Below are 25,893 nucleotides of genomic sequence, written 5' to 3'. Positions count from 1 at the left end.
AGAAAAACATCCAGTATTCATGGACTGAAAGACTTAACATTGTTAAGATGTCCATACTATCCAAAACAATCTATAGATTCAATGCAATTCTTATCAAAATCCCAAAAGTATTTTTTGCAAAAGTAAAAAAAAAAAAAAAAAAAAAAAAATCATCCTAAAATTTGTGTAGAGTCTTAAAGGACCTGAATAGTCAAAACAATCTTGTAAAAGAACAAAGTCGGGGGTCTCACACTTCCTGATTGCTAAACTTACTACAAAGCTACAGTAATCAAAACAGTGTGCTACTGGCATAGAGACAGACATATAGACCAAATGGAATAAAATAGAGAGACCAACAAACCAAATTCAACAGCAAGAGAAAGGGATTAAGGTGTACAAATTGCTAGTTATAAAAACAGTCATAGGTATGTAAAGTACAGCATAGGGAGTATAGTTAATAATATTGTAATAACTATGTATGGTGACAGAGGGCTACTAGGCTTATTGAGGTGATCACTTTGTAAGTTATATAAATGTCTAATTACTATGTTGTAGACCTGAAACTGATATGTCAACTGTAATTGAAAAATTTAAAAAAGAAAAGGATCATACATCATGATCAAGTGGGATTCATCACATATATGGTTAAATAACTTTCAGCAAGGATATCAAGATCATTTAATTGGGGGAAAGGACGGTCTGTTCACTAAATAGTGGTAAGAAAACTGAAGATCCACATGCAAAAGAAGGAAGTTTGACCCTTATTTAGCACCATATACAAAAATTAATTCAAAGTTGATCAAAGATCTTACTGCGAAAGCTAAAACTATAACTCTTAGATGAAAACACAGGGGACAAACTTCATGACCTTGGATTTAGCAATGATTTCTTAGATATGACACCAAAAGCACAAACAACAATTAAAAAACAAATTGGATTTCATCAAAATTAAAAATTTCTGTGCACTAAAGGACATTATAAAGAGGAAAAAGGCACCTCACAGAAGAAAATATTTGTAAATAACATATCTGATAAGGAATTAATATTCAGAATACGCAAAGAACTTCTAAAACAAAACAAAACAAACAACAAAACAAACAACCTAATTGAAAAATAAGCAAAAGACTTGAATAGACATTTCTCCAAAGAAGATATACAGATGGTCAATAAGCACATGAAAAGATGCTGAACCTCATTAATCATTCACGAAATGCAAATTAAAGATGCGATGAGGTCACACTACACACCTATTAGAATAGTAGAAACCCAAAAGACTGACTATACCAAGGATATAAAAGAAATAGAACCTTCATATTATTGCTGGTAGGAGGGTAAAATGGTACAAACACTTTGGAGAACAGTTTGGCAGTTTCTTAAAATGATAAACATTCATTTTCTCTCTGAGTCAGCCATTCCATTCCTAGGTGTTTACCCAAGAGAAATGAAAGTATATGTCCATACAAAGATTTGTACGCAAATATTCTTAACAGCTTTATCTATAATAGCCAGAAACTAGAACAGTCTTAATGCCTATCAAGAGGTAAAATCATAAATTATGGTATCTCAATAAAATGAAACATTACTCAACAGTAAGAAGGAATGAACTCTTGATAAAATAATGTGGATGAATTCAAATAATTATGCTGAGTGGAAGAAGCCAGACCAAAAATGCATACATACTTTATGGTTCTATTTATCTAAAACTCTAGAAAATGCAAATTAATCTATTGTTACAGAAAGCCAGAGGTTTCCATGGAACAGAAGTGAGGAACTGAGTAAATTTTTGATGGTGATAGACAGGGTCAGTATATTGACTGTGGTGATGGGTCACTGATGGATACATACATATGTCAAATTCATATACTTTATGTGCAATTTATTTTATATCAATTATACCTCAATAAAGCATTTAAAGACATTTGTAGCATATAGCTAAAACAATGCTTAGAAAGAAATGCGATACAGTTTTTTATGCTATATTGGAAAATAAGAAAGGTTTAAAATGAAGGACCTAAGCTTCTAGTTTAAGAAGTCAGAAAAAGATCACAGTAAAATCAAACTAAATAAAAGGAAGGAAATAATAAGCAGAAATCAATGCAATGGAAATCAAACAAAATAACAGAGAAAATTAACAAAGCCAAGGTTGGTTCTTTGGAATACCAACAAAATTAGTAAACTACTCGGTAGACTGATCAAGAAAAAGAGAAGTTACCAATACCAGCAATGAAATACTAATGTAACATTACTTACAGACATTTAAAAGGTAATAAGAGCCTATTATGAACAATTTTATGTCAATAAATTTGGCAAATTAAAGGACACATTCCTTGAAAAACAACTTACAAAAATGGACAGAAACAGAAAATATGGTGAAACAAAATATGAATAGCTCTATATCTGTTAAAGAAATTAAATGTTATCACGTCTGCCCATAAAGAAAACTCCAAGGCCACATGGTTTTAGCAGTGAATTCTAGCAAATATTAAGTACACAAAAATATATGAAATCGGAATAGCAAACTAATTAATTTACAAGGAAAAATGAAATTATTATTACAAGTAATTCAATACTAGATACTGTCTGTCTAGAATGATGTAAAAGAGGTCTAAGTACTGGGTAAGCAACTGGACTCAAGTTCTCAAGCCTGTTCCAATTCTAACAGTCAAATTCTAAGAGCCTATAGTATAGATGACAAAAACATTTCCTATCACTGTGGCATGAAGCTATTCAAATAGGACCACGCCGCAGACTTTTCCCCCTGACTTTCAGAATAACTTTAGAAAACATACCTCAGTTCAGGATCAAAACTGCTGGCTGTCCAGACTGTCTTTTCAGATTCAGCAGATCTGCAAAAATTAGACTTGACAGTCTTTACTCTAACATACCATGACATTAATACTCTGTAATTTATTCCAGATGTATGATGTAGCTTGCTAAATGTGATCCAATTTTAACTCCTAGTATGCTCTTTTTGTAAAGGGAGAAAATAGATTTTCAAAGCAAAGTAGATAGTTAAGCTTTAAAAAAATGACCTCATGAAAGAATCCACAGACTTTTAAAAACAAGCCAAGAACTAGATGTGGTGCTGGATAATTTATCTGAGAAAGCTGTTTCTGGAGATTAAGTCAGAGAGTGTTTGAAGTGGCAACAGAAATGGTTCAGCATCGCTCATGAAAGGTCTTATTTTTCATTTAACAGGATTCCTTCTGGAAATGCCTCAGGCAATGCAGCTTAAAAGAGACACTTTAAATCCAGGTGTGCAGACCCTCGATCTGGGGATATGGTTGACATATCAAGTTATGGCCTTAATAATAATAATGTTGAACTTCGGTGATCTTTGATAATAAAATGATTCCTGACTTAGAGAAGTAATCTAATCTGAAATTTAACAGCAATAAGAATGAATACCTTCCTTATCACCTTGCTCTTTTTTAAAAACAAGCCTTGATTTTTCTGATTACAAAAGGAATACATGTTCACTAATAGAAATTTAGAAAATATAAAATTTAGAAAATACGAAAGAGCAAAACAAAACAAAAATCACAATCCAACCACACAGCAATAATTACTACTAACATTTGGAATCACAATTTTGTGATCTTTTCATGTTATATGTTGAGAATATTTATTTCACCACATTGATATTCTTCAAGAACACAATTTTTCATGTCTATAAAGCAGTCCATTCATTGTACAGCTATTCCATAACTAATTTAACCAACTATTGGCAGGCTATTGAAACATTTAGGTTGCTTTCAAATTCTTTTTTTTTAAATGCTGTCATAAACATCCTTGTACGTAACATTTGGCACATATTCTTCATGTGTTATGTTAGTTGGACAGATTCTTACAAATCCCTGCTTCTGAGGGTGTAGACATTACTGCCAATTTTTCTCCTGACAAGTAAGATGGGTCCACACTTTTCCTATAATTCTGAAATACAAAAAGCTCTGAAATCAAAAGGATTTCTTTTAAAAAAATTTCGGCACCAAAAGTCATCTGACAACACCTAACCTAAAGTCAGGCAGTTTATACTCATTTATCCCACACAAGCATTTGATTATGGGATGCTGCCCTAGCCTGGAAATGTTATATAGTATACAATAGATGCCCCGTATTACCTTTCTTTTAGCACTTCAAAGATGCAATTTTATTGTTTTCTGGCCTCTCTTTTTTTAAAAAAATGAGAAGTCATCCCCCATTATTATTATCTTTGGCTGCTTTAAAGATTTTCTCTTAATCTTCAGTTCCAGTAGTTTGACTATGACTATAATGTATCTAAGTTTCTTTTTTGTTTTTTTTGTTTGTTTGTTTGTTTTTTTATCCTGCTAGAGAGTTGCTGAACTTTTGGACATATGGATTGACGTTTTTCACCAAATATAGGAAAATCTGACATTATTAGGTCACCTCACTGCTACTTCTTTCTCTCCCCGTGCTTTCTGGAACTCCAATGATATATACATCAGACTTCTTGATATTGTTTTACAGGTCACTGAGGAGTTTGAGGTTCACAGAAAAATTGAGAGCTCTCTTTATTTTCAATTCTTTAATTTCTGTTTCAGTTAGGATTATTTCTACTGAACTGCCGTCAAATCTACTGACAGCATTTGTCTCAGTGTTAAAAATGCTGTTGATATCTAATGAACTTTTCATTTTAGATGTTTTTTCAGCTCTAGAATTTATACTTTATAGTATAAATAATAGTATAAATAATATAGTATGTTCAATCATTCTACTAATCTTTTCCTGTAAATTCTTTAACATATTTATAATTTCAATTTTAAAGTCCCTGACTGCCAATTCCAACATCTGTCTCATCCACAGGTCTGCTTCTGTTGATGCTTTTTCTCTTGATTTTAGGTTACATTTTCCTACTTCTCCACACTGATCCTATGGTAGTTTGAGCTTTGGCATTGTTAGAGGATTTATTTGGTTTTTGCCGTTAGTCTTGGGGCAGCCCTTGGTCCTAAAGCAGTCCTTCTGCAGTTTCAGTCCAAAATGTGAAGTGTTTATCAATCCCCTTATTCGGCAAGACTTGCACTCAAAATTCAGCACCGCACCTGCTGAAATTTTGGCTCAGTTCTTTAGTCCTCCCAATGCTACTTTCTGCCTGGTTTCTTAGAGCATTGTCTGTATATGTGCAATTCTAAAACCTATAAAAAGATTTGGAGCTCCCTCCTCCTTGACATTTCTTTTTGAGACTTCCTCCCTCAACTTACATCTGCTTTGATAGTCTTGAACACTGACTGCTGATTCATCATCCCAGTTAGAATGCTACTTTTTGTTTAAGCTTTTCCCCCCACAGGATTCCAAGGCAAACTGAGAAGTGCCCTAAGGGAAAAGCTGGTTAAATGTTGAGCTCTCCAATTTGCTTCCCTTCTTAAGATTTGTGTTCCTTACAGTTTCTGCCTGCTTCTGGTTGTTTTCTAAACAATGTTTTTTCATATTTTGTCTAGAGCTTATAATTGTTGACAGAACGGCTATCCACTACAGGCTACCCTGACATTACTAGAACTGGAACTCTGTATTACATTTCTTCAAATATTTCTTCTGCATTATTTTCACCCCCACTTCTTCCAGGACTCCAATTATATACATATATATTGCTACATGAAATTGTTTCATAGTTTACGGATACTTTATTTACTTTCAGTCTTTTTTTTTCCCTCTGTTTGATTTGGGATAGTTCCTATTGCTACACAGTCAAGTTCACAAATAATTTCTTCTGCAATCCTCGTTATGCTGTTAATCCCATTCAGTGTGTTCACCTCTGGATGTTCTACTGGGCTTTATAACTTCCATATTTCTATTTAACATGTTAAAATTTTCTAGCTTCTTGAACACATGGAATACAATTATAATAACTTTTAATGTTCTTGTCTAATTCTATTATATATGCTGTTTCTGGGTCTATTTCAATGGACTTTTTTTTTTTTAAGACTATTTTTTAGAGGAGTTTGAGGTTCACAGAAAAATTGAGAGGAAGGTACAGAGATACTGCATATATCCCATGCTTCCACACATGCATAGCTTCCCTTATTAGCAACATGGTCCTACGTTTGTTACAACTGATGACACATTACACTGACACGTTATAATCACCCAAAGTCCACAGTTTGCATTAGAGTTCACTCATGGCATTCTATGGGTTTGGACAAATGTGTAGTGACATATGTCCACCATTATAGTACCAGAGAGTATGTTCACTGCCCTAAAAATCTTGTGCTCTATTTAATTCATACTTCCCTCCCCACTAGCCCCTGGCAACCACTGATCTTTGCACTGTGTCTATAGTTTTCCCCTTTCCAGAATGTCATATAATTGCTTTTTCCCCTCCTCTTTACAGCCTGTATTTTCCTGCTCTCTTGCATGCCTTGTAATTATTTTATGAAGTGCCAAATACTGTGAATTTTACCTTGCTGGGTTAGATATTTTTCTAATCCTTAATATATTCTTGAGCTTTATTCTGGGATGTGGTTAAAATACTTGGAAATAATGTGATTTTCTTAGGTTTTGTTTTTAAACTTTGGTAGGTGGGTTCAGAACAGCAGTTAGTCTAGGGTCCCTCTAATACTGAGGTTGAGACCTTACTCAGTACTCTCAACGCTGCCCTGTGCATTATGAAGCTTTCCAGACTGGTATTATTCCTCACCCTATGTGAATGTGGAGCACTGCTACCTTAAATCCTTTCTGGTGCTCTTTTTTCTGGCCTCGGTAGTTTCATCACATGAATCAGTCAATATTTAACTTTATATTCAAAGTTTTTTTTAGCAAATCCCTGAAGCTCTCTGTGTGGCTCTAATGAATTCTAGCCACCTTGCTTTCCCTGGATGCCCAGCTCTGTCTCCACTCAGAGAGAATGATAAACTCTGCCTCTGTTACCCCTCCTTGCACCATAGCTTGGAAACTTTCTTCTAGCAGTAATTTGGGGGCCATCCTACGGTTTATATAATTTGTTTCTTGTCTCTCAGGGCTCACTCTCCTTTACTGTTGAGGTCCCATGTTTTCAGAACCATTGTTTAATATATTTTGTCCATTTGCCACCCTCCAAGAAACTCCAAATACATCCTGTCCAAAATAGAAGTCCCTGTATTACCGTTCCAAAATAAAAAAATCTGAATTCTGAAAGATATCTGGCCAAAGGGATTTGGATAAGGGACTGTGAACTTGTACAAGTATGTGTTCCCACTACCAGTACATAAAAGTGTCTCTTCACATCCTTAGCAATATAAATGCACACATATATTTTAATGTATGACAGTTTAATATGTATTTAAAAATTTCTTCCTGTTATTTAATAAGTAAAAAAAAAATAATGACATCATATTGCTGTTTTAACCTGCATATCTTTGATTACTGGTAAAGTTAAACATTTTTTTCAGAGTTCATTGGACAACAGAATTTTTTTAAATGTCCTCTGCCTATATTTTCAAAGCTTTTGTTCTACATAAAGACTAGAAACACTTTCTCGGTACTATTGTCATCCTTCAGTCTCTCGGACACAACGAGCCTTTTCTGGATCAAAGGCAAGTGCACAAAATTCTAGAACTTTAAGAATCACTTTGGCTCAGAAAGCCCCCAAATAAAAACCAACAAAGACAAATTAAAAACAAAACAAAACAAAAAACCGCTACACTGCTATGACGAAGTGGTGCAGACTGGGTTGGGAGTAGAGATGTGGCTATCTATCCACTTTCCACAATCGCCATCAGTGGATCATATTAATCCTTTATTTATTTATTTTTAAAAAGATTTTTAAAAATCTTTTTAAAATCTTTCCTATTTTCACTTTAAGAAAATAAATTAAACTTGTTGCCACAGTCTTACAGGCTATTCAGGATCTGGCCCTACCTACTTCTGCACCTTCATTCCTTGCCTTGTTCCCCTTTAGTCACTATGTTCCAGCCACTGATTTCTTTTCTTTTTTTTTTTTTTTAGTTTCTGGAACATGTCATTTCCTTCTTCAGTTCTTTTGTGCTTGCTGTTCGCTCTTGCTTATAATTTTCTTCCCACAGCTGGTACCTTCTCATCTTTAAGATCTCAAACATCATCTCTAAAGACTGATATTTCCTGACCACCGAATCCAAAGTAGGCTTTCCCTCATGTTATTCTTCTCATAACATTCTATTCTTTCCCCTTACAGCATTTATATACCTATCACAGTATGAAATTATATATTTGGTTTATCGTTTATTTAATTGTTGTCTAGCTCTCTTACCAGATGGTAAGCTACATGATGGTGGGAACTATTTGTTTTTGTTCACCAATGTATGCTTAGTACCAAGAATAGAGTTTGGATCAAAGTAGGCGTACATTAAATATTGGCTGAAGTAATGAATCGCTTCATACTAGAGTATAATAACAAGACTATTGGAAAATGGGCAAAAGTCTTCTCAAAAACATTCATTTACATTAGGATCGTTTGTCACCTCTTACATTTCTAAGATATATTAATCTTCATTTAATCTGTAAATTTAATTTAGAAGATATTCTTTTGAGAAATGCTGCTATCACCAAAAACTGAAATCTCATTTTTTAGCATTTAATTTCAATCTAACATATGTATAGAGGGGAGCTAATAGTCTTCAAAAATGGGCAAAGAAAACAGGGCATTAATACCAGTGTTCCTATTTCATTAAGCAGCATGTAAACCAAATCTCCAATTTATAGTGGGAACCCTCCCCAAAATAAACAAAGTACAATGGTTAATAGAAAATTACGGCCAGTGAGCATAAATGTCATTTACTGATAATTTCTTGTAAGTTGTAAATATTTCTGATATTATTTATAAATTTACCTTGAAAGACAAAATATTTTCTTAGACAACTCTAAAAATGAAGAATTAAAAACCACTCCAGATAACAGGGGAAATATCAGCTTATTTCGTTTAATTATCTCCTTTTGGGATTATTAAAAGGTGAATAGGTCTATATGTGTATTTCCACTCCCCTTCCTCCTCAGATATTTACCTCATATTGGAAAAAAAAAAAAAAAAAGAAAACTCTGACATTTGACTAATGTACTTGGCTCTCAACTGATAAGGAACGATTTATCCAAATCTGAAAAGATACCGAGCAATATATACATTATAAAAAACTTTCTAATGAGTCTTTAAATACTCTTGCTCTTTTAAGTTTTACAAGGAATAAAACTTGAATGTTTCTGGTATATAATAATGTGTTAGTTTATTACCAGCTCTCAAGAACTCTAAGCCCTGTTAATGATTTTAAAACTAAAATCTAGTAAATCTTCAATTACGTTTCTTTGAATTTATATCAAGTTGCCTGTTGACCAACAATTATTATTTTTAAAATGAATAGCAAGTTAATTTCTTCTAATGCTAATCAGTATCGATGACAATGGTTATTTGCTACTATAAATTTAATAAAGGAATAATCAAAGATAAAATTACATTATATTGGAAATAACATCTGATGAGAAAATATAATAGAATGATGAGTTCTTCAGTTGAAATTAGTTACTCCACTGTATTTCATCTCTGGATGATATATAGAGAAAGCAAAACAGAGAATCACAGAGACCTGCAAGGTCTATTCTGTGGATCTACATTCCAGACTGAGCTGCTTGCTGTAAGCCTGAGCAGGGGGAGAGGAGATAAGGAAAGGATGAAATTTGAGTCATTTTTTTTCCTGTCTGTAAAGAAAAGTGCTTATTCCAGAGGAAAGCAGGCTTTCTACGGGAGTAACTTCAATCTTGTCTGTGCAAACCTGCTCGAAGGCAACTGATATGTCAGCATTACTGGTTATACATATTGACCAGTTGTGAAAAACAGAAACAAGATAAGGAGTGGCAAGAAGGAAGACTTTATTGACCAAAACCACAGTTTTGAAGGTAATTGTTTCATCCTGTTGAGTTGGAGTCAGAAAGTGAAGAAGCAAAAGTCAATTATCACAAGTCTTGGAAAAGGATGAAACAAAAAGCTATTTTATAGAAGGATCACATTACAAAGACAGTGAGAAGCTTCAAATGCATTCAGTATTTTTTGGGGGTAGACAGCAACAGGTGGAAGCTGACTGACAGAATCAGCTTGATTTCAGAGTCACTGGGGCTCTCACCTCTATTACCCTCCATGCACTGGCTAGGAACTTAACAAGGGCTAACAGCCTATCAAAGGAAATTAAGAGAGCAAAGTAGAACTTTCATGAAATAAAGTTTAATAAAAACTATCATTTTCATTTAAAATGTTTTTTATAATTAAAAACGCGAATGGCTCACACGATAGTAAGAAATTTTAATTAGCACAGCCAATATGGTATGGAGGTATTTAAAAAAGCAGCTTTACTAGGTTTCAGTACAACCAGAATGCTAAAATTAGAACAGACTGGAGGAGGAAAACAGAGTGAAGATGGTCCTAGAAACCTGAGTTCAAATATTGGCCCTCCTTCTCTGAACTATAGTTCCTTCAGCTGTAAAATAAGGAATATATCGCCCTCATAAAGTGAAGATTAACATAAACATGTCTCAAGCATATATTTGATAAATTTCGTTTCCTCTTTCTGTCTTGTGTTACCAACCTACTGGATCTTTTTACAATATCTTAGTAAGAAAAACAAGGGAGGTAAGACAGCTTGAGGAAAATTTAAGAAATCCAAAATAGTTCTCATTCTAGCTTGCTTCATTATCAGGAAGCATCAAACAAAGATTTTCAAGAGGATCTGATCAGTAGTCTTACTGGAGTTCCCTAAAGAATGTAAAGGTTGACTCGTCTCTCTTGCCCTGCAGAATGAAATAGTCTCAGAAATAAAACTGCCTTTATTTAGATTCACTTTAAAAATAATTTTCCTTTTCTAGACACTCTGAGAGAAGGCAGGAGAAAGGACAATGAAACAGATTATTGTCTTTCTTCATTGTATGAGGTGTGGGGATTTGGTAACAGAAAACCAATGAAGTATAAATGGCTTCAAAATTCAACACTGATTCATGAAAAATTCTCAGCAAAACATGAAATAGAAGGACACTTCCTAAACATGATAGAAAAGTTACAAACAAAAAGCCTATCGTTAACATTATACTTAATGATGAAAAATTGAACACTTTTCCTCTAAGATCGGTAGCAAGACAAGGATGTCTTTTTGCCATTCCTTTCAACCCTGGAGTGGAGGCCAATGCAAAAAGGGAAGAAAAAGAAATAAAAGGTATAAGATTGGAAAAGAAAAAAGTCATCATTTCCATATAATATCATTTGTCTATGTAGAAAATACCAATGAATCTACTAAAAAGTACTAGTACTAATAAGTAAGCTTAATAAGGCCACTATTTACCAGATACAAGGTCAATACACAAAAATATATTGTATTTCTATATTCCGGCAATGAACAATTAGAAATTGAAATATAAAACAATAAAATATACAATAGCATCGAAAGTCATTAAACACTTAGAAATAAATCTTACAAAACATATACAAGATTTATATGCCCCAAACTATAAAACACTGATGAAATAATCAGAGATCTAAATAAACTGACAGATACACCATGTTAATGAACTGGAAAAGACTCGATATTGTTAAGATGTCAACACTCCCCAAATTAATCTATATATTCAACACAATCCTAATAAAATCTCAGCATAATTTTTTGTAGACACTGATATGTCGATTTTACATGGAAAAGCAAAGGAAGCAGAACACCCAAATGTTAGAAAGAACAAAGTTGGAGGACTCACACTAACTGATATCCAGATATACTATAAAGCTACAGTATCAGAGAAAAGACAAATATAGAGATCAATGGAATAGAAAGTCTAGAAACGGGCCCCCACACAGATAGTCAATTGACTTTTGATTAAGTTACAAAGGCAATTCAATAGATATCCATATGTAAAAGAACAAACCCCAATCTTTATCTCACACCCTATTAAAAATTAACTCCAAATGGATCAGTCGTTGTCAGGGGTTGAGGGTATGGGGAGAGAATGACTACAAATAAATATAATACGTAACTGTATTTTTTTAAAAAGGCAGGGGGAGGGAGGTCTATTTTAGCCTCTTAGGTTTATCTAGGAAAAAAGAAAAAAAATTAATTGGTAATATCTAGGCCACAATATACATGCAATCGCAAGTTGTCTATGCGTTGGATATAAATGAAAGAGGAAAAAAACTGAAATGCCCAAGATTTAATTCATTAAGTATCCACATAAAGTTTCCCTATCTGCATTTGGAATCAGCCGGAAAGATGCTGGCAATCACAGGACCTGTTTTTCCTTTCCTAAATATGCAAACAAGAAAGTGTTTTGGATGTATAGTTAACAAAATGTTCAATCTGGAAAGCATACTGAACATCTTTACCTTTATGTCCTGCAGACAGATATCTTTAACTCCAACGATGAATTATTTTTTTTGATATTTGTGTTCATTTTAAAAACACATCTCAAATATATACTCTTTTCCCCATCCCAGCTTCTACCATTCTAGAACAAGTTACCACTTCTCTCTTGTAAATTACTTCAATATTCTTGGTCTCCCTATATCCATTCTTGATTCCCTTTCTATTTACTTTCTGCGGTGTTCTTTTAAAAATACTATTCTGAAGAAAAAAAAAAACCTATTCTGATCAGATCATATCATTGCTTCCTTCAAACCCTTTATTATTTTCCCTGTTTCTTTAGCACAAACATAAAAATAATTAATGTGGTCCCTGTTTACCTCACTAGCGTTACCTCATACCACTCTCTTTCACCCTCTAGATCCAATCACATGCAATGTCTACTTCCATATTCCTTCCTGCTTCACAGTACAGATGCTGTCTGTTTGTTTTGTATATTATTCTCTGCCTGGAATACTCCTCCTCCTGCCTACCCTTGCACTTAAATTTGTCTAGTTTACTCTCCACCCCCCACCCCGCCCCCGCACTTCAGGGCAGCTAACATGGCATTTCAAGGAATCCTTTATGGTTTCCCATGTCTAGATTAGATCTATTTGTTATTTGCATAGTTTATCTGTAAGTAATTGTAGTATAATAAAAAAAAATATATATTTGATCTTTGTCCCTTGTTCCTGTCACATCGCTCCCAAAACTCCTGGAATCTCCTGAGTAATGAGTATCTTTTGTATGCTAATAAGACAATAAGCGTTTGGGGACCCCTAGATAGATTTAGAATGGCAGCTAGTCACCAGAAAGATCAATCCATAATTAAAGGGTTAAACTTTTAGTTCTATACCCCTCATTCTCCTCCCCAATCTATACCACTGAGGAGGAGAGAAGGGCTAGACATTGAGTTAATCATCACTGGCCAGTGATTTAATCAACCATAGCCATATAAACCCCTAAATGAGGTTTGAGGAGCTTCTGAACTACTGAACACACTGCTGTACTGGGAAGGTGGTACCAGGAAAGGGAATAGAAACTCTGTGCGCCCTCCCCGCCATTCCTTGCCCTATGCACTTCTTTCATTTGCTATTCTTGAGCTGTATCCTTTATAATAAACAGGTAAATGTATTTTCCTAAGTTCTAGCAGTCTTTCTAGTGAATTATTGAACCTGGGCAGGGGGACTCCTGAGTTTGCTAAGTCAGACAGGAGTGTCAGTAACCTGGGTACCCCACTTGCAACTGGTATCTGAAGTGAGGGCAGTTTTATGGGAATGAGCCCAGTGTCAGAACTGAATTCAACTGCTGGAGAACTGACAGAATTGGTGTTAGAAAGAACTTGAGAAAATGTATTCAAAATCTGTTTATAATTTCGCTGGTTGTGAACTCTGAAAGACAACGGTTTTGTCTACTATTATATCCCCAGCACTTAGCACAGTGCCTGGCACACTGTTCCGTATATTCTGAGTGAGTATGTAAATGAATGCCTACCACTAGAGTGTAGAAAGTCTGTACTGTTATCTGGGAGAAACTAGGAAAGGGGGTTTTTCTTGGGTCTTCCTCTGATAAAACACTGAAAGCTAATGAAACAAAGACAAAAACAGCAGGTACAACTTTTCACTATGTAATGTTAAAGATGACTACAGAATAGGGTAACACACAGGAAAGAGCAGGAAACAGCAAATATGACACTACTTCCCACTTTGAAGAGTAAAGAAACTGGGAACAGCACAATGATCAAGTCACAGCCCTAGTATGTTCCTCCTCCACATGGAGCCCTTCGTGTTGTCAAGTTCCGTTTTCCCAAAAGCAGTTAAACAGTAGAGTTCACACTCTGCTCCACTGCCTGCTTAATAAGAAAAAAAGGCTATAAAATGAACAAAAATTGTTTCTAGTCCATCAGACTCCGAAGGCAATGAAAATTCCTCAAATGAACACTAAGTCCTTTGAAGACAGTTACCCAAATGAGAAAACTATTCACAGAGCACATGTGTATTACCTTGTCCATCAGCCCTACTTAAAAGTGATAACTCTGCACTCTTCAACACATAGGTACCCATTAGTACTGCAGACTTTGTACTTGTTGACCTCTTACTTTGTCAAACGATCTTAAGCAGGCTCGTGTGTACATCTTTGTTTAATTGGATCTTAAGCTTTTTAAGGGCAGAAAATGTCTTCTGTTGCTATCAAATCCCCGTTTTGCAGTGCGGGACAGAGAGAAGCAGCTCTTCTCTAAATGGGACTAAACGGCTGTCATGCACTGGATACTCATCAGATAAATTTGTTGAAGCCTATAGGACCTGGAAAAAGGAGGCCAGGCTGATAAGACATTGGTAAGAAGAGACCACCTCCATCTTGCCATGAAAACAAGTCTTACCTGTGATGGAGTTATCCTCCCCTTTTTAATCTCCGATGAATTTTCACTTAATTTTCCTACTTTATTACTTGAGCTGCATTTGTAGCATGTCCATCTTGTTTGCCCTTCAATTTCTATGGTGCATTCTTTGTTTTGCAGACAGAATGAATGATACAAATGGCCGCAGCTGCAAAATGAAGGCAACCAATTTGCACTTTTCATTATCATAAAATCCATAACCATAAGCTTTGTTAGAGTGTATTTATAAGTAGTAAAATTTCAGATAAGCTGGAATGGGTTAAGAATAGGTTAAGAAACAAGAAAGGGAATATACTTTTTGTTGACCTGTCTTTTTTAAAATCCAGACTCACATATTTGTATACTGTGAGTAGGAACAGAATCACAGTTCTCTGACCACAAACCACCTGGGGGATGAGCTGAACTTCTATTAATTTCTCAAACTATGAAATATTTTTAGACAGTCTGAAAAAAAGTAAATTAGGGAAAATCATAATTATGTAAGTAACTCGATAATAACATGAGTTGTCTGCCTCATCAAATTCAAGGCAAAAGTTGTGATTTGAGTAAGCATTTACAAAAATGTCAGCGGTATAGTAAATTCTTACATTATTTTTATGAAGAATCTCACTATTGATTATACACTAAGTTGCCAAATGAGTGTTGAGTATAACTCAGTCATCGTTACTGGTTCCTCCTCATTTCTCCAACCTAAAATACTGGACTACTTCAGAAGTCAACCCTTTTCTATAGCCTTTCTAGTTTTTTCTTTCTATATATAAGCTTTCTCTTCTATAGTCTTTCTCCTCTGTATTCTTTTTTCCTACAGCTACCCTTGTTCCCTTGGTGATTCTTTCCAGTTCCACAGCTTTAAAATACTACCTACATGCTGATGACTGCAAAATTTATACCTTCAGCCAAGACTTCTCTTCTAAAACCCATCAATTTATCTCCTTAAGAACTCTACTTTGGATGTCTAATAGACATCTGAAATTTAACATGTCCAAAGCAAAATTCTTGATTTTTACCCCACTCCGCTCCCACTACATGCTCTCATCCAACTTTCCACATTTCAATAAATGGCAACACATTCTTCCAGTTTCTCAGGACAAAAACTTTGGAGTCACCCTGACTACTCTTTCACAGCTCACATCTAATCTATAAATAGATCTTATTCAGCTCTACCTGCAGAATATATCCAGAATCCTACCACTTTTTACTTCATCACCACCGCAGGCCATCTCTCACTTGGATTACTACAACATCCTAACTAGTCATTCTACTTTCACCTTGACTTCCTATAGTCCATTCTCAACACAGCGAAATGATCTGTAAGTCAGAGGTCAGATCATGTCAACCTTAGCCTTAAAACCATTCAATGCCTTCTCATCTCAGAGTAAAAGTTGAACTCTTTATAATAACCCAGTTCCTACATAATTTGGCCTGTTCTTCCTTTGAAGTCATCTCTTATTATTTTTTGTTTCCTTCACTCTGCTCAGGCAACAATCACCTACTCACTCACTACTCCTCAAGTATACCCAGAATGCTCCTATATATTTTATATAGAGTGGTTTCTACCCTCTACATAAAATATCTTTCCCGTCGAACAATGTATTTCACTTAACATTTTTTATTGGTTTTTTTTTCCATGGTAGTCACTATCTGGCATTTTACTTGTTTGTCTGCCCTTGCCACCGGAATGTAAACTCCACTAGAGCAGATCCTTTTTTGTTATTGTTCATGCTGTACCCTATATCCTTGATAGGGTAATACAGTAGATGCTTAATAAATATTTTTTGAATGAATGGGCTCTTTGTGTGATGAGAACTACTTCCCCTTCCTTTCATCACATCTACCAATCTCCCTGTATCTATAACAGTAGATAACACTTATACAGTGCGCTTACTGTATGTCACCACAGACACAGTATCTTAAGTGAATTATCTCATTTAATCTTCACGAAATCCTAGAAAGTAGTATAATTAGTATCTCATTTTACGGATCAGAAAACCAAGATGTAAAGACATTAACTTACATGTCAAAGTCTCACCGCTAGTAAGCGGAAGTGCTGGAATTTGAACTCAAGAGTTTCTCTTATATTATCTCTATCCATTATATGTGAACTGTCTTTGCTCCTGAGACCACACCTTTCACTTTTATACTAGATTTCTTCTCTCTTTGCACTGTGGCTTTAAATATCATTTATATGCTGATGGTTTCTAAATTTATATTTCCAGGACTTGTCTCCAGGTTTCTGACATTCTAAACAGTCTACTTGACAACCCTATCTGGCTGTGTAATAGCCATCTCAAACCTAACATCTCCAAGACAAACTCATGATTTCCCCAGTTCCTCACACGTGCTCTTCTTCGTCTTAGACGGTGGTACTCTGTTGTTCATCCAGTTGCTCAGGCAACTCACACTCCATGTCTAATACATCAAGTTAGCTGTACCCTTAAAATGTATTCTGAACCTTCACACCTACCTCTCATTCTGCTCAAATGTCACTTCCTTAGAGATGTTTTTCCTCATTATGGTGTCTTAAAATAGCACTCTCACCATGAACAACTTCATCCTTCCCTCCCCTTACCTGTGCTTTATTTTTCCTCAAAGCTCTTACTACTTTGTATTTATTTACTGCCTGACCACCCTAACGCCCATTCCTCTCGACTCCCAGGCAGAATGTAAGGTCTATGTTTTTTTCACTGCTAGAATGACTGACTGGTAATACTATGTGTACATACACACGCCTCTCGTGTAACAATTCCTTCTCTCTCTTACCTAAAGACAATAATTTCATCAGCCATTTCTTGGCGCCTTTTGTACTGCTGCAAACATATAGAGCAGTAATCTTGCTTGGGATTTAGTCCCCTGGTGACTGAAGCTCTCAGATGACACAGTGACCAATGGAGATCTTGGTTTAGAAGGCTAGTAGTTGTTTCCAGCAGGGTCTAGGAAAGACCAAAACAAACAAATATACGAACAAACAAAAATGGTTTATAAAGTGAAAGAGACAAAGAGGATGAACAGGGAGTATCAGTTGTTTCGTTTTCAACCACAAACAACTGAAATAGGAATACACTATAAAGGCATAAAATTAATCAAACAAATATCAAAACCCTCATACTTAAGTGGTTAACTTTAATGTGCAGAGTAATGACAAGTGCAGACATTAAGATTCTCAAAATAATTATTAAAAGGCTATTCCTAGTTTCTACTGAGAAATGTATGCTCTGCCATTCAGTACTGATGGTTTTCAAATGATTAGAGAATCCCAAATCTATTTATTACATGTATAAAATAAGCTCTTTCTGAATAGCTTGAAATGTTGTAACAAATAATAAAAATATCCCCAATTTATTTTAATAGAAGCTGCATCCATGGCAATATTTCAATCACCTCAGTGGGAAAGCTAATGGCCATTACTCAATTTTCATCTCCCTTGGGCAGAGAGATCATATTTTCCTGATTCGCACTTAAAAGTCATTTGAATCTTATCAAGACTGTGATATCTGTCATTAAGTCACATGAAGACATTTTCACAGCTATCACATTAAGTCAATTTCAGGCTCTATGTGCTTATAAAGTATGGTTTTTATACTATCTCTAATTCTTACATTCATATAAGTCATTTAGATGTACAGTTGGGTTCTTTCTGTCAGTCCAAAAGGAGAGACATACTGACCATCCTCCTGGCTACATACCCTCGTCCTTTACTTTTATCTATAACAAAAAACTTTTAGTTCGAGTGGCATAACCATTCGAACTAAATATAATTCTTTCCAATCAATCCCATCTTTTCCTTTTCTTCCAAAGTTCTAAAGTTCACAAAAATTTTCTGCTTACACTCAGCTTTCTTTCTGAAGACATGCAGTCTGTGCCTGCAGGGAAATCGGCTTCATTTGGTTATGCTTAGCAAAACTGCAGTTTTTACAATACCCTAAGAAAAGCTCTGTCACCCAAATGTTTTCCTTCTCTATTAAAAAAAGCAGACATTGTATCTAACATGCCTAAATGCACTTTTCCTAGGAGGCTTCATGAGTCACTTTGAAGTACACTAAGAAAAAAAATCTATACAAGCTGGCTCCCACTGAGAATAAAAGCTATAGGCAGTTTTGAGCTAAGGGAAGACTAATGACCATTTTTGGTTAGTGGCAATTATCTGCTTCAGGATGCTTAAAAGAATAATTTTATTTTGCAATTTTTCTATACTCATGCTTGACCCTTTCTTTTCATGGGTTATATCTTTGCATTGTTATTTTTCCAGAAAGTTTCTCGCACTTTGGATTTCCAAAAAAAAAAAAAAAGAAAGAAAGAAAGAAAAAGATATTTGTTCCCCTGCCAATGAATTAAAACAATAAAATGAATCCAAATTAGATGCATTTCCACATTCTAAAATATATGTGTGTGCATAAAAATTATATATTAAGGTCAAGAGAAATTTAAAACATTTTAAAACCATATATTTCACTCTACCAAACTTTCACTAAATAGAGGACAATTTTAAAAGACAAAGTATATGCAAAGAAAAAAGAAATAGCTTCTTTCTACCATATGACAGGCTTAGAAATAGAAAGTAGCTTACTTGTTCATAGTTAAAGGTATCCAACATTCCCAGAATAAGTCCCTGGATTTCTCCAAGCTTTCCTTTTCCATAAACTGGATCCTAATTTGAAAAAAAATTGCAAAAAAATTATATAATTCTATTCTTGATATTTTAAAATTACTTTAAAATATAAATTATCTAAAAAAGCTGAATACTATTGAATATTTTTCTACAACAAAATATTTATTCTTCCATGAAACTTCCACTGACATACATATCGTTTTCCCTCTGGCCATCACAAATATTTTGGAAAAATAAAGTTTAAATGATCCAAGTTCCCTGCTTCACAATCTTCTCTGCAAGTCTAATTTAATTTCACTCTGATTTTTTTTCTGCAGAAAGTTCCTCTCTTCATATTAAAAACCACCTCTCCTTCTTAGAGTTCTTATTTATCTGCTATATTAAAACCAATGTACTCATGAATACCCAGAATCTAACAACTCCTGTGACCCAAATTTGGCCACCTCCTGGCCTAAACAAACTAAATTGCTTTAATTTAGGAGAGATTTCAGTTTGGGAGATAAGTTTATGGATCTAAGGAGCAGCTTTTAGTTTTTCAAAGCTTCTTTCAATAAAGTCACTACTGATAAACAACAGATACCAAGATACCCACCCAATCTTACTTCCACTGCTTTTCATATGAGGTTTGCCTAGTTACTCGTTGATTATACACGATTTGGAAAACACCAAAGTATACAAAAATAAAACAACAACAACAAAAAATGAAACCCAACTACCCAGAAACAATTTTGATATTCTGATGTATATTCTTTCAGTACTGTTTCTGGGGAAGGAGAAAAAGGACGAGAAACAGGGATATATTTCTTAGTTTACTAAATTTGAGTATTTCATATAATACTTTTATATCCTTTTTTACTTAATAATATATTGTGAGCAGTTTCACACATCATCAAATTTTTCATAATAGCTACAGAGTATGAATTATATGAAAATACTATGTTATTCTACCGTTCTCTGTTGTTGGACATTCAGTTTTCCCTTCCCGCCCTCCACCCCTAAATCCCACTCACTATTATCAAATGGCAATGGCCTCAAATTTTGGTCTGGATCTCTTTATTTAGAGAAGATTTCTAGAGCATTTTTATGCGTACTGATATATATTGCCTAACTGCTCCAAAACATTGCATTATGCAATTTTTATCTCCATCAGCACATTTCTGTGCTCATTTTGCTGCACCTTTGGCTAGGCTGGGAATTATAATAAATTTTTTTCCTAATAAATGAGTGTGTCAAGTCTATGAGTTCACTCTAATATGAAGTTATGTATGACATAAATAACTCTTCCATGCTAAACATAAATCCAACTAAAAGGTAAAAATACAAGAAACTGCTATGTATTCAGTGGGTAGCATATGCCAAGTACAGTGTTAAGTACTTAATACAGACCACATCACTAAATCCCTTCCAGAATATTTATAAATGAAGAAATTCAGGCTCAGAGAAGTTAAGTAAAATTCTTTAAGATCACAAAACTGTTAAGCAGGTAGGCTGAGATTTAAATCTAGGTACTTCAGAAACCATGATTTTAATTAACACACTTTACTGGTCTCCCAAGTATGGATACGTAAACTAATAAACTAAATAATAAGCAAATGTTTGCCAGATAACATGGGTAACTGACATGGATAACTCATAAACCAACGTTGGCTAGAAAATAAGGGTAACGTTTCTGGTTACCTCTTAGGGAGTAAGGGTTCTTAAAACCTTAGTGCAATAAGAATAAAGTGTGAGTTCAGATGTTAAGAAAGAAAAAAGACAAAGGCAGTAAAGCGGGCAAAACTTAGGTTCAGAAATGTGAGAAGAAATGCTGCCTTCCTGGTCTTGCACAACACGGTCTTAGGATGTGCGCCTTTTCCCCTCCTAGGCTCCGATGGCGCCTCCTGAAGACTGGGCAGGTATAGTTTCTAAGACCGACTTTCAGTACTTTCAGATGTTCTATAGTAGCACAAGATCGTCTACCAAAGGTTCCTGGTCCCTGACGCTGAGTTTATGCTGAAGAAATCAAAGACAGAGAATAACTATGTGTTTGTGTACTAATTAACAAATCTACAAGTTTGGGCTTGAACAGGTCACTTAAGCTTAGTGAGGAAATTTTCTGTTTCACAGCTAGAGACTGTATCACTAAGCTAAAGATGCCTGTCAACCATGTGGATCATTTATAAAAGGCAAGTCTAGAAATAGCTGAGACTAGCTCTTCATTAGAAAAACAACTCAGGCCATATACCCACCCACCAGACAAATTTTTCTTTTAATTTTCTTTGCATAAAAATAGACTCATATTAATGTTTCTGACCTTACACTCAATTATGCTTTTTTGGTCAAGTTCTTAATAAATACACTTATTTATAAAAGTATCAATATAGAATATAATACCTTTTTATAAAAAACCTATTATAATATCTACTATAATATGTACATTCAAATCACTAATATAGCTCTAGCTTTATCATTTGTTTATGACAAGAGTGGTTTGGAGAATAAAGAGGTCTTTATATTTATTTATTTATTTAGCAAGGCAACCCTTGGTTGACCTCACAGATTGCAAGGACCTTGTCAGCTTACAATACCTTATTTTTTATCTTTTATGCTTACAGCACCTGGTCTTCCTAGGTGCTCTCCCATCCAAGTACTAACCAGGCCCGACCCTGCTTAGCTTCCGAGATCAGGCGTGATTGGGCTTGTTCAGGGTAGCATGGTCGTAGACTAAAGAGGTCTTTAAAAGGTTAAATTCTGGTAAAAAGAACAAATCTTTATAGGTCACGTCTATATTTATATCAGTACATTTTACTTTAATATGCATAATTTAATGGCAAAATCATGAAAATTACCTCATGCTGGGACAACATATAAATTATAGGATGAAAAAGAGAGCTCAAGGCTTCTTGCACAGCATGCACACAAACTACTAGTTTTTCAAATTATTTCCCAAAGTTGTCAGCTAGATTCTTCAGCAATAAATAACTACTGAGGTTTTTCTTGAATTTTTTTTTATAAACTATAAAAGAAGAGCAGATTTGGGTATTTCACATAAACTTTTTTTTTAAGGACATTAGAAAAAATGAGATGACCATGTTTTTCCCTATTGCTTTTTAGTATCTATTATATCATGTATGTGGTTTGTTATAAAATCTTTATTAATCAAGTGTTACTTTAAGATACGAATAATGCCCTCAGCAGGTTAGCATATAAATCATTTGTTTGCTTTAACTCCCTCAGTAAGAGAGACATAAACGGCTTCTCAGAAGCCAAGAATTACTTGTGCCACAAAGTGAAGATCAATAAAAGCAAGCAGTGAAGACAGAATGTATATAACATAAATATAGTCTCTTAAAAATACTAACTTATCACTTAATGTTCATGAAAGAAACCTGTACAATTCAGATGCCAGGCATCAGTTTGAATAAACAGTAGAGGTCAAGAAGGTCTTTGAGAACCTCTTATGTGAACATCTCTTCTGAAAAAAAAAACTATAAATATCTGAGCAACTGTGCATCTAAATAACTGTTACTCCCTATTTTTCCCCAGGGGACCTGATAAGGTAAGGTGAATATGAAAAACACCATGGCTGATGTTAGGTACAGAGGAAAAGCCTAAAACTTGGAGTTAGAAGATCTAGTTTAATGTCCCAGCTGTGCCAACTTAATAACTACATAAGGCAAGTTATTTAATCTTTCTGAGTGGCACTTCCCTTATGAGAAATATGAGGATACTGCTACCTTCCCAGCTCATAGAGATCACAGGAGATGAAGTGCTTTATAAACTGATGATGGGGGTAAGATTAAACAACAAAAACACCTCGGTACAAAAAATCTCATGGTTAGAGCACTTGATACTTAAATGAACTGGGTCAATTCCTTGAAAGACACAATCTGCCAAAACTCACACAAAAAGAAGTAGGATAGATCTGTATCTCTTACCAAAATTGAATCAATAAGTAATACCCTTCCAAAAGACAAGGCCTCAGACCCAGATGGTTTCACTGGTTTATTATTTAAAGAAGAAATTACACAAATACTTTACAATCTATTTCAAAAACAAAAGCAGAGAGAACATTTCCTTACTCATTCTATGAGGTCAGCATTATCCTAATACCAAAAACAGACAAAACAATCTCAATTGAAATGCCAACGAATTACTTTATGGATATAGACAAAATGATTCTAAAGTTTATATGGAAAAACAAAAGACCCCAAATAGCCAAGACAATATTGAACAATGACAAAGTCAGAGGATATTACCTGACTTCAAAACTTATTATGAAGTTACAATAATCAAGACAGTATGGCATTGGTGAAAGACTAGACAAATAGAATAATGAAAAAAGAATAGATTATCCAGAAACAGACCCCCCGAGCAAAGGCACTTCAACACACGGTGCTGGAATAAGTGGACGTCCACATGCAGAAAAATGACTCTAGATACTGACATTATACTTTTCACAAAAATTAACTCAAAATAGATCACAGACATAAATGTAAAATGCAAAACTATAAAATTTCTAGAAGATGACAAGGGAAAAAAATCTAGGTGGCCTTGGGTTTGGTGATGAGTTTTTAGATGAGACCACTACACACCTATTTGAATGGTTAAAAGCTAAAACACTAGAATTATTGAGACTTGTGTTATAGCCCAAAATATGGTCTATTTTGGTAAACGTGCCATATACGCTTGAGAACAATATATATTCTGCTACTGTATTTGACACATAAATGTCAACTAGGTCAAAGCAGTTAAAAGTGTTCAGTCGAAATTTGCTGCTATTCTTATTTTTGTTCCTTGGTGTCTTTTTTCTCTGGCTACTTTTAAACTTTTCTGTTAATCACTGATTTTGAACAACTGTGATGTGCCTTGTAGTTTTACATATTTTGAGTTTGGGGTTAGTTATCTGTGTGCTAACAGTTTTCAATAAATTTAGAAAATTTTCAGCCATTATTTCTTCAAGTATTTTCTGCTCTGATTCCCTGTTCAGGACTCCAAGTATACATATTTTAGATCACGTGAAAGTGTCTCATAGCTGCTTATTCCAGAGTTGATGCTTTGATTCGCTTTAAAGTTTTTCGTTTTGAATAGCCTGTATCTCTGTCTTCAACTTTTTTTTTTTTTGGTGTCCTTGTCTACTAATTCTAATATCTATGTCATATCTGGGTTTTGTCTTCCAACTCTTTGCATAACTTATATGTTTTGATTCAATGTCATACACTAAATTTTATGCTTTTGGGACCTGAATATTTTTTTATTTCTGAAAGTATTTTTAAGCTTTGTTCTGGGATGCAGTTAAATTACTTGGAAACAGTTTGATCCTTTCAGGTCTTGCTTTTGAGATTTGTAAGGCATGACTGGAGCTATGTTTATGGCTAATTGTTTCCCGCTACTGAGTACCTCTGAGAATTCTACCCAATGTTCTGTGAATTATGAGGTCTTCTAATCTTTACTGGTGGGAAAGACACTATTGTTGGCCCTGTTTGAATACAAGTATTACTCTCTTCAGTCCTTTCGGGTGATTCTTTCCCTTGCTTAGGTAGTTTCCTCATATCACGTACTTACACTTGAGGGCCGGCAGCCTTCTGCACATCTCCAGAATTCTCTCTTGGTCTTGCCCTGCAAACTCGGGCTACATTGGTCTCTCTTGACTCTCAGCTATCTCTTTAAATCAAAGAGTATGCCAGAAACTGCTTGGGATCCCCCTCCTGCACTATTGCCTGGAAACTCTCAAAACATTAATGTGGAACAAACAAGGTTCACCTGGTTTACTTCTTGTCTCTCTCCACTGTCTTTAATGCCTGAGATCCAGTTTTCTGAAACTACTGTTTCATATATTTTGTCCATTTTTTTCTTTTGGTTGTTTCAAGCAGGAGGGTAAATCTAGTCTCTGTTACTCCATCTTGACCAGAAGTGGAATTCCTCCAACCTTGACTTTTATTTACTCTAGAAATACTTATTATATGCCAGGTGCCTCTGGGCTAGGTGATGGTAATAGAGTAGTAGGCAAAGTATAGTCTTATATCCAAGGTCCTTCTGTACTAATAGGAAATAAAAATATTCTAATTCTTAGATGTTTCCTAGAACTCCATTTCTGGCCTTCTGCTTTTCTTGCTAATTCACTTTCTCCTAAAGTTCATCTAGTTTTAAGAACTTAACTATTACTTCTATGTGGATGATTTCCAAGTCTCTATCTCCACTTCTTATCTATTCCTATAAATTCCAGTCTTCTATTCCCCCACTGCTCATTGTTAGCCTCATGAACCTGATATCAAAGGATTACCTGGGATCTTCTTGCATTTTCTTGCATCTAAACAGTCAAAAAGTCAAGTGGATCCTACCAACTAAGTAATTTCCAAATCCGTTTTCTACTATCCACTCTGTAACTCAATTTACAAACTTTGAGAACTTATTGCATTCTAAATGTCTCTATACCATCAGTCTTGGTCTCTTCCAGTGTACACTGTATAATATAGGCTGAGTGATCTTTCGAAAGAGAAACCTCATTCCATTATTCCTCTGCTTAAATCCTTTGATGAGAATTTACTGATTTAAAAATAAAATCCAAAGTCCTTACCATAGTTTACAAAGCAATTAAGGACACA

The 25,893-nt window shown here is 34.7% G+C and overlaps 1 protein-coding gene and 1 pseudogene across 5 annotated transcripts in view; both read right to left on the bottom strand.

The window, feature by feature from the left end:
* VPS8 (VPS8, CORVET complex subunit) overlaps positions 1 to 25,893 on the bottom strand; it is a 232,022-nt gene that overhangs the window by 37,864 nt on the left and 168,265 nt on the right. For all 5 annotated transcript variants that reach the window (XR_003044270.1, XM_006925797.2, XM_015599949.2 and 2 more), the window contains 3 exons: positions 19,268 to 19,348; positions 17,464 to 17,633; positions 14,686 to 14,851 (listed from right to left, as the gene is read on the bottom strand). Coding sequence is in view for 4 of the 5 variants with exons in the window: in XM_006925797.2 (XP_006925859.1) it covers positions 14,686 to 14,851; positions 17,464 to 17,633; positions 19,268 to 19,348 (417 nt within the window). In the remaining variant the exon portion in view is untranslated. The remainder of the gene's footprint in view (positions 1 to 14,685; positions 14,852 to 17,463; positions 17,634 to 19,267; positions 19,349 to 25,893) is intronic.
* LOC112474189 lies at positions 21,895 to 22,013 on the bottom strand (annotated as a pseudogene).

The sequence above is a fragment of the Pteropus alecto genome, unplaced genomic scaffold, assembly GCF_000325575.1.
Source record: "Pteropus alecto unplaced genomic scaffold, ASM32557v1 scaffold88, whole genome shotgun sequence".
Lineage (NCBI taxonomy): Eukaryota > Metazoa > Chordata > Mammalia > Chiroptera > Pteropodidae > Pteropus > Pteropus alecto.
Note: the sequence above shows the minus strand (reverse complement) of the source record. Positions and strands in the feature narration are given on the sequence as shown.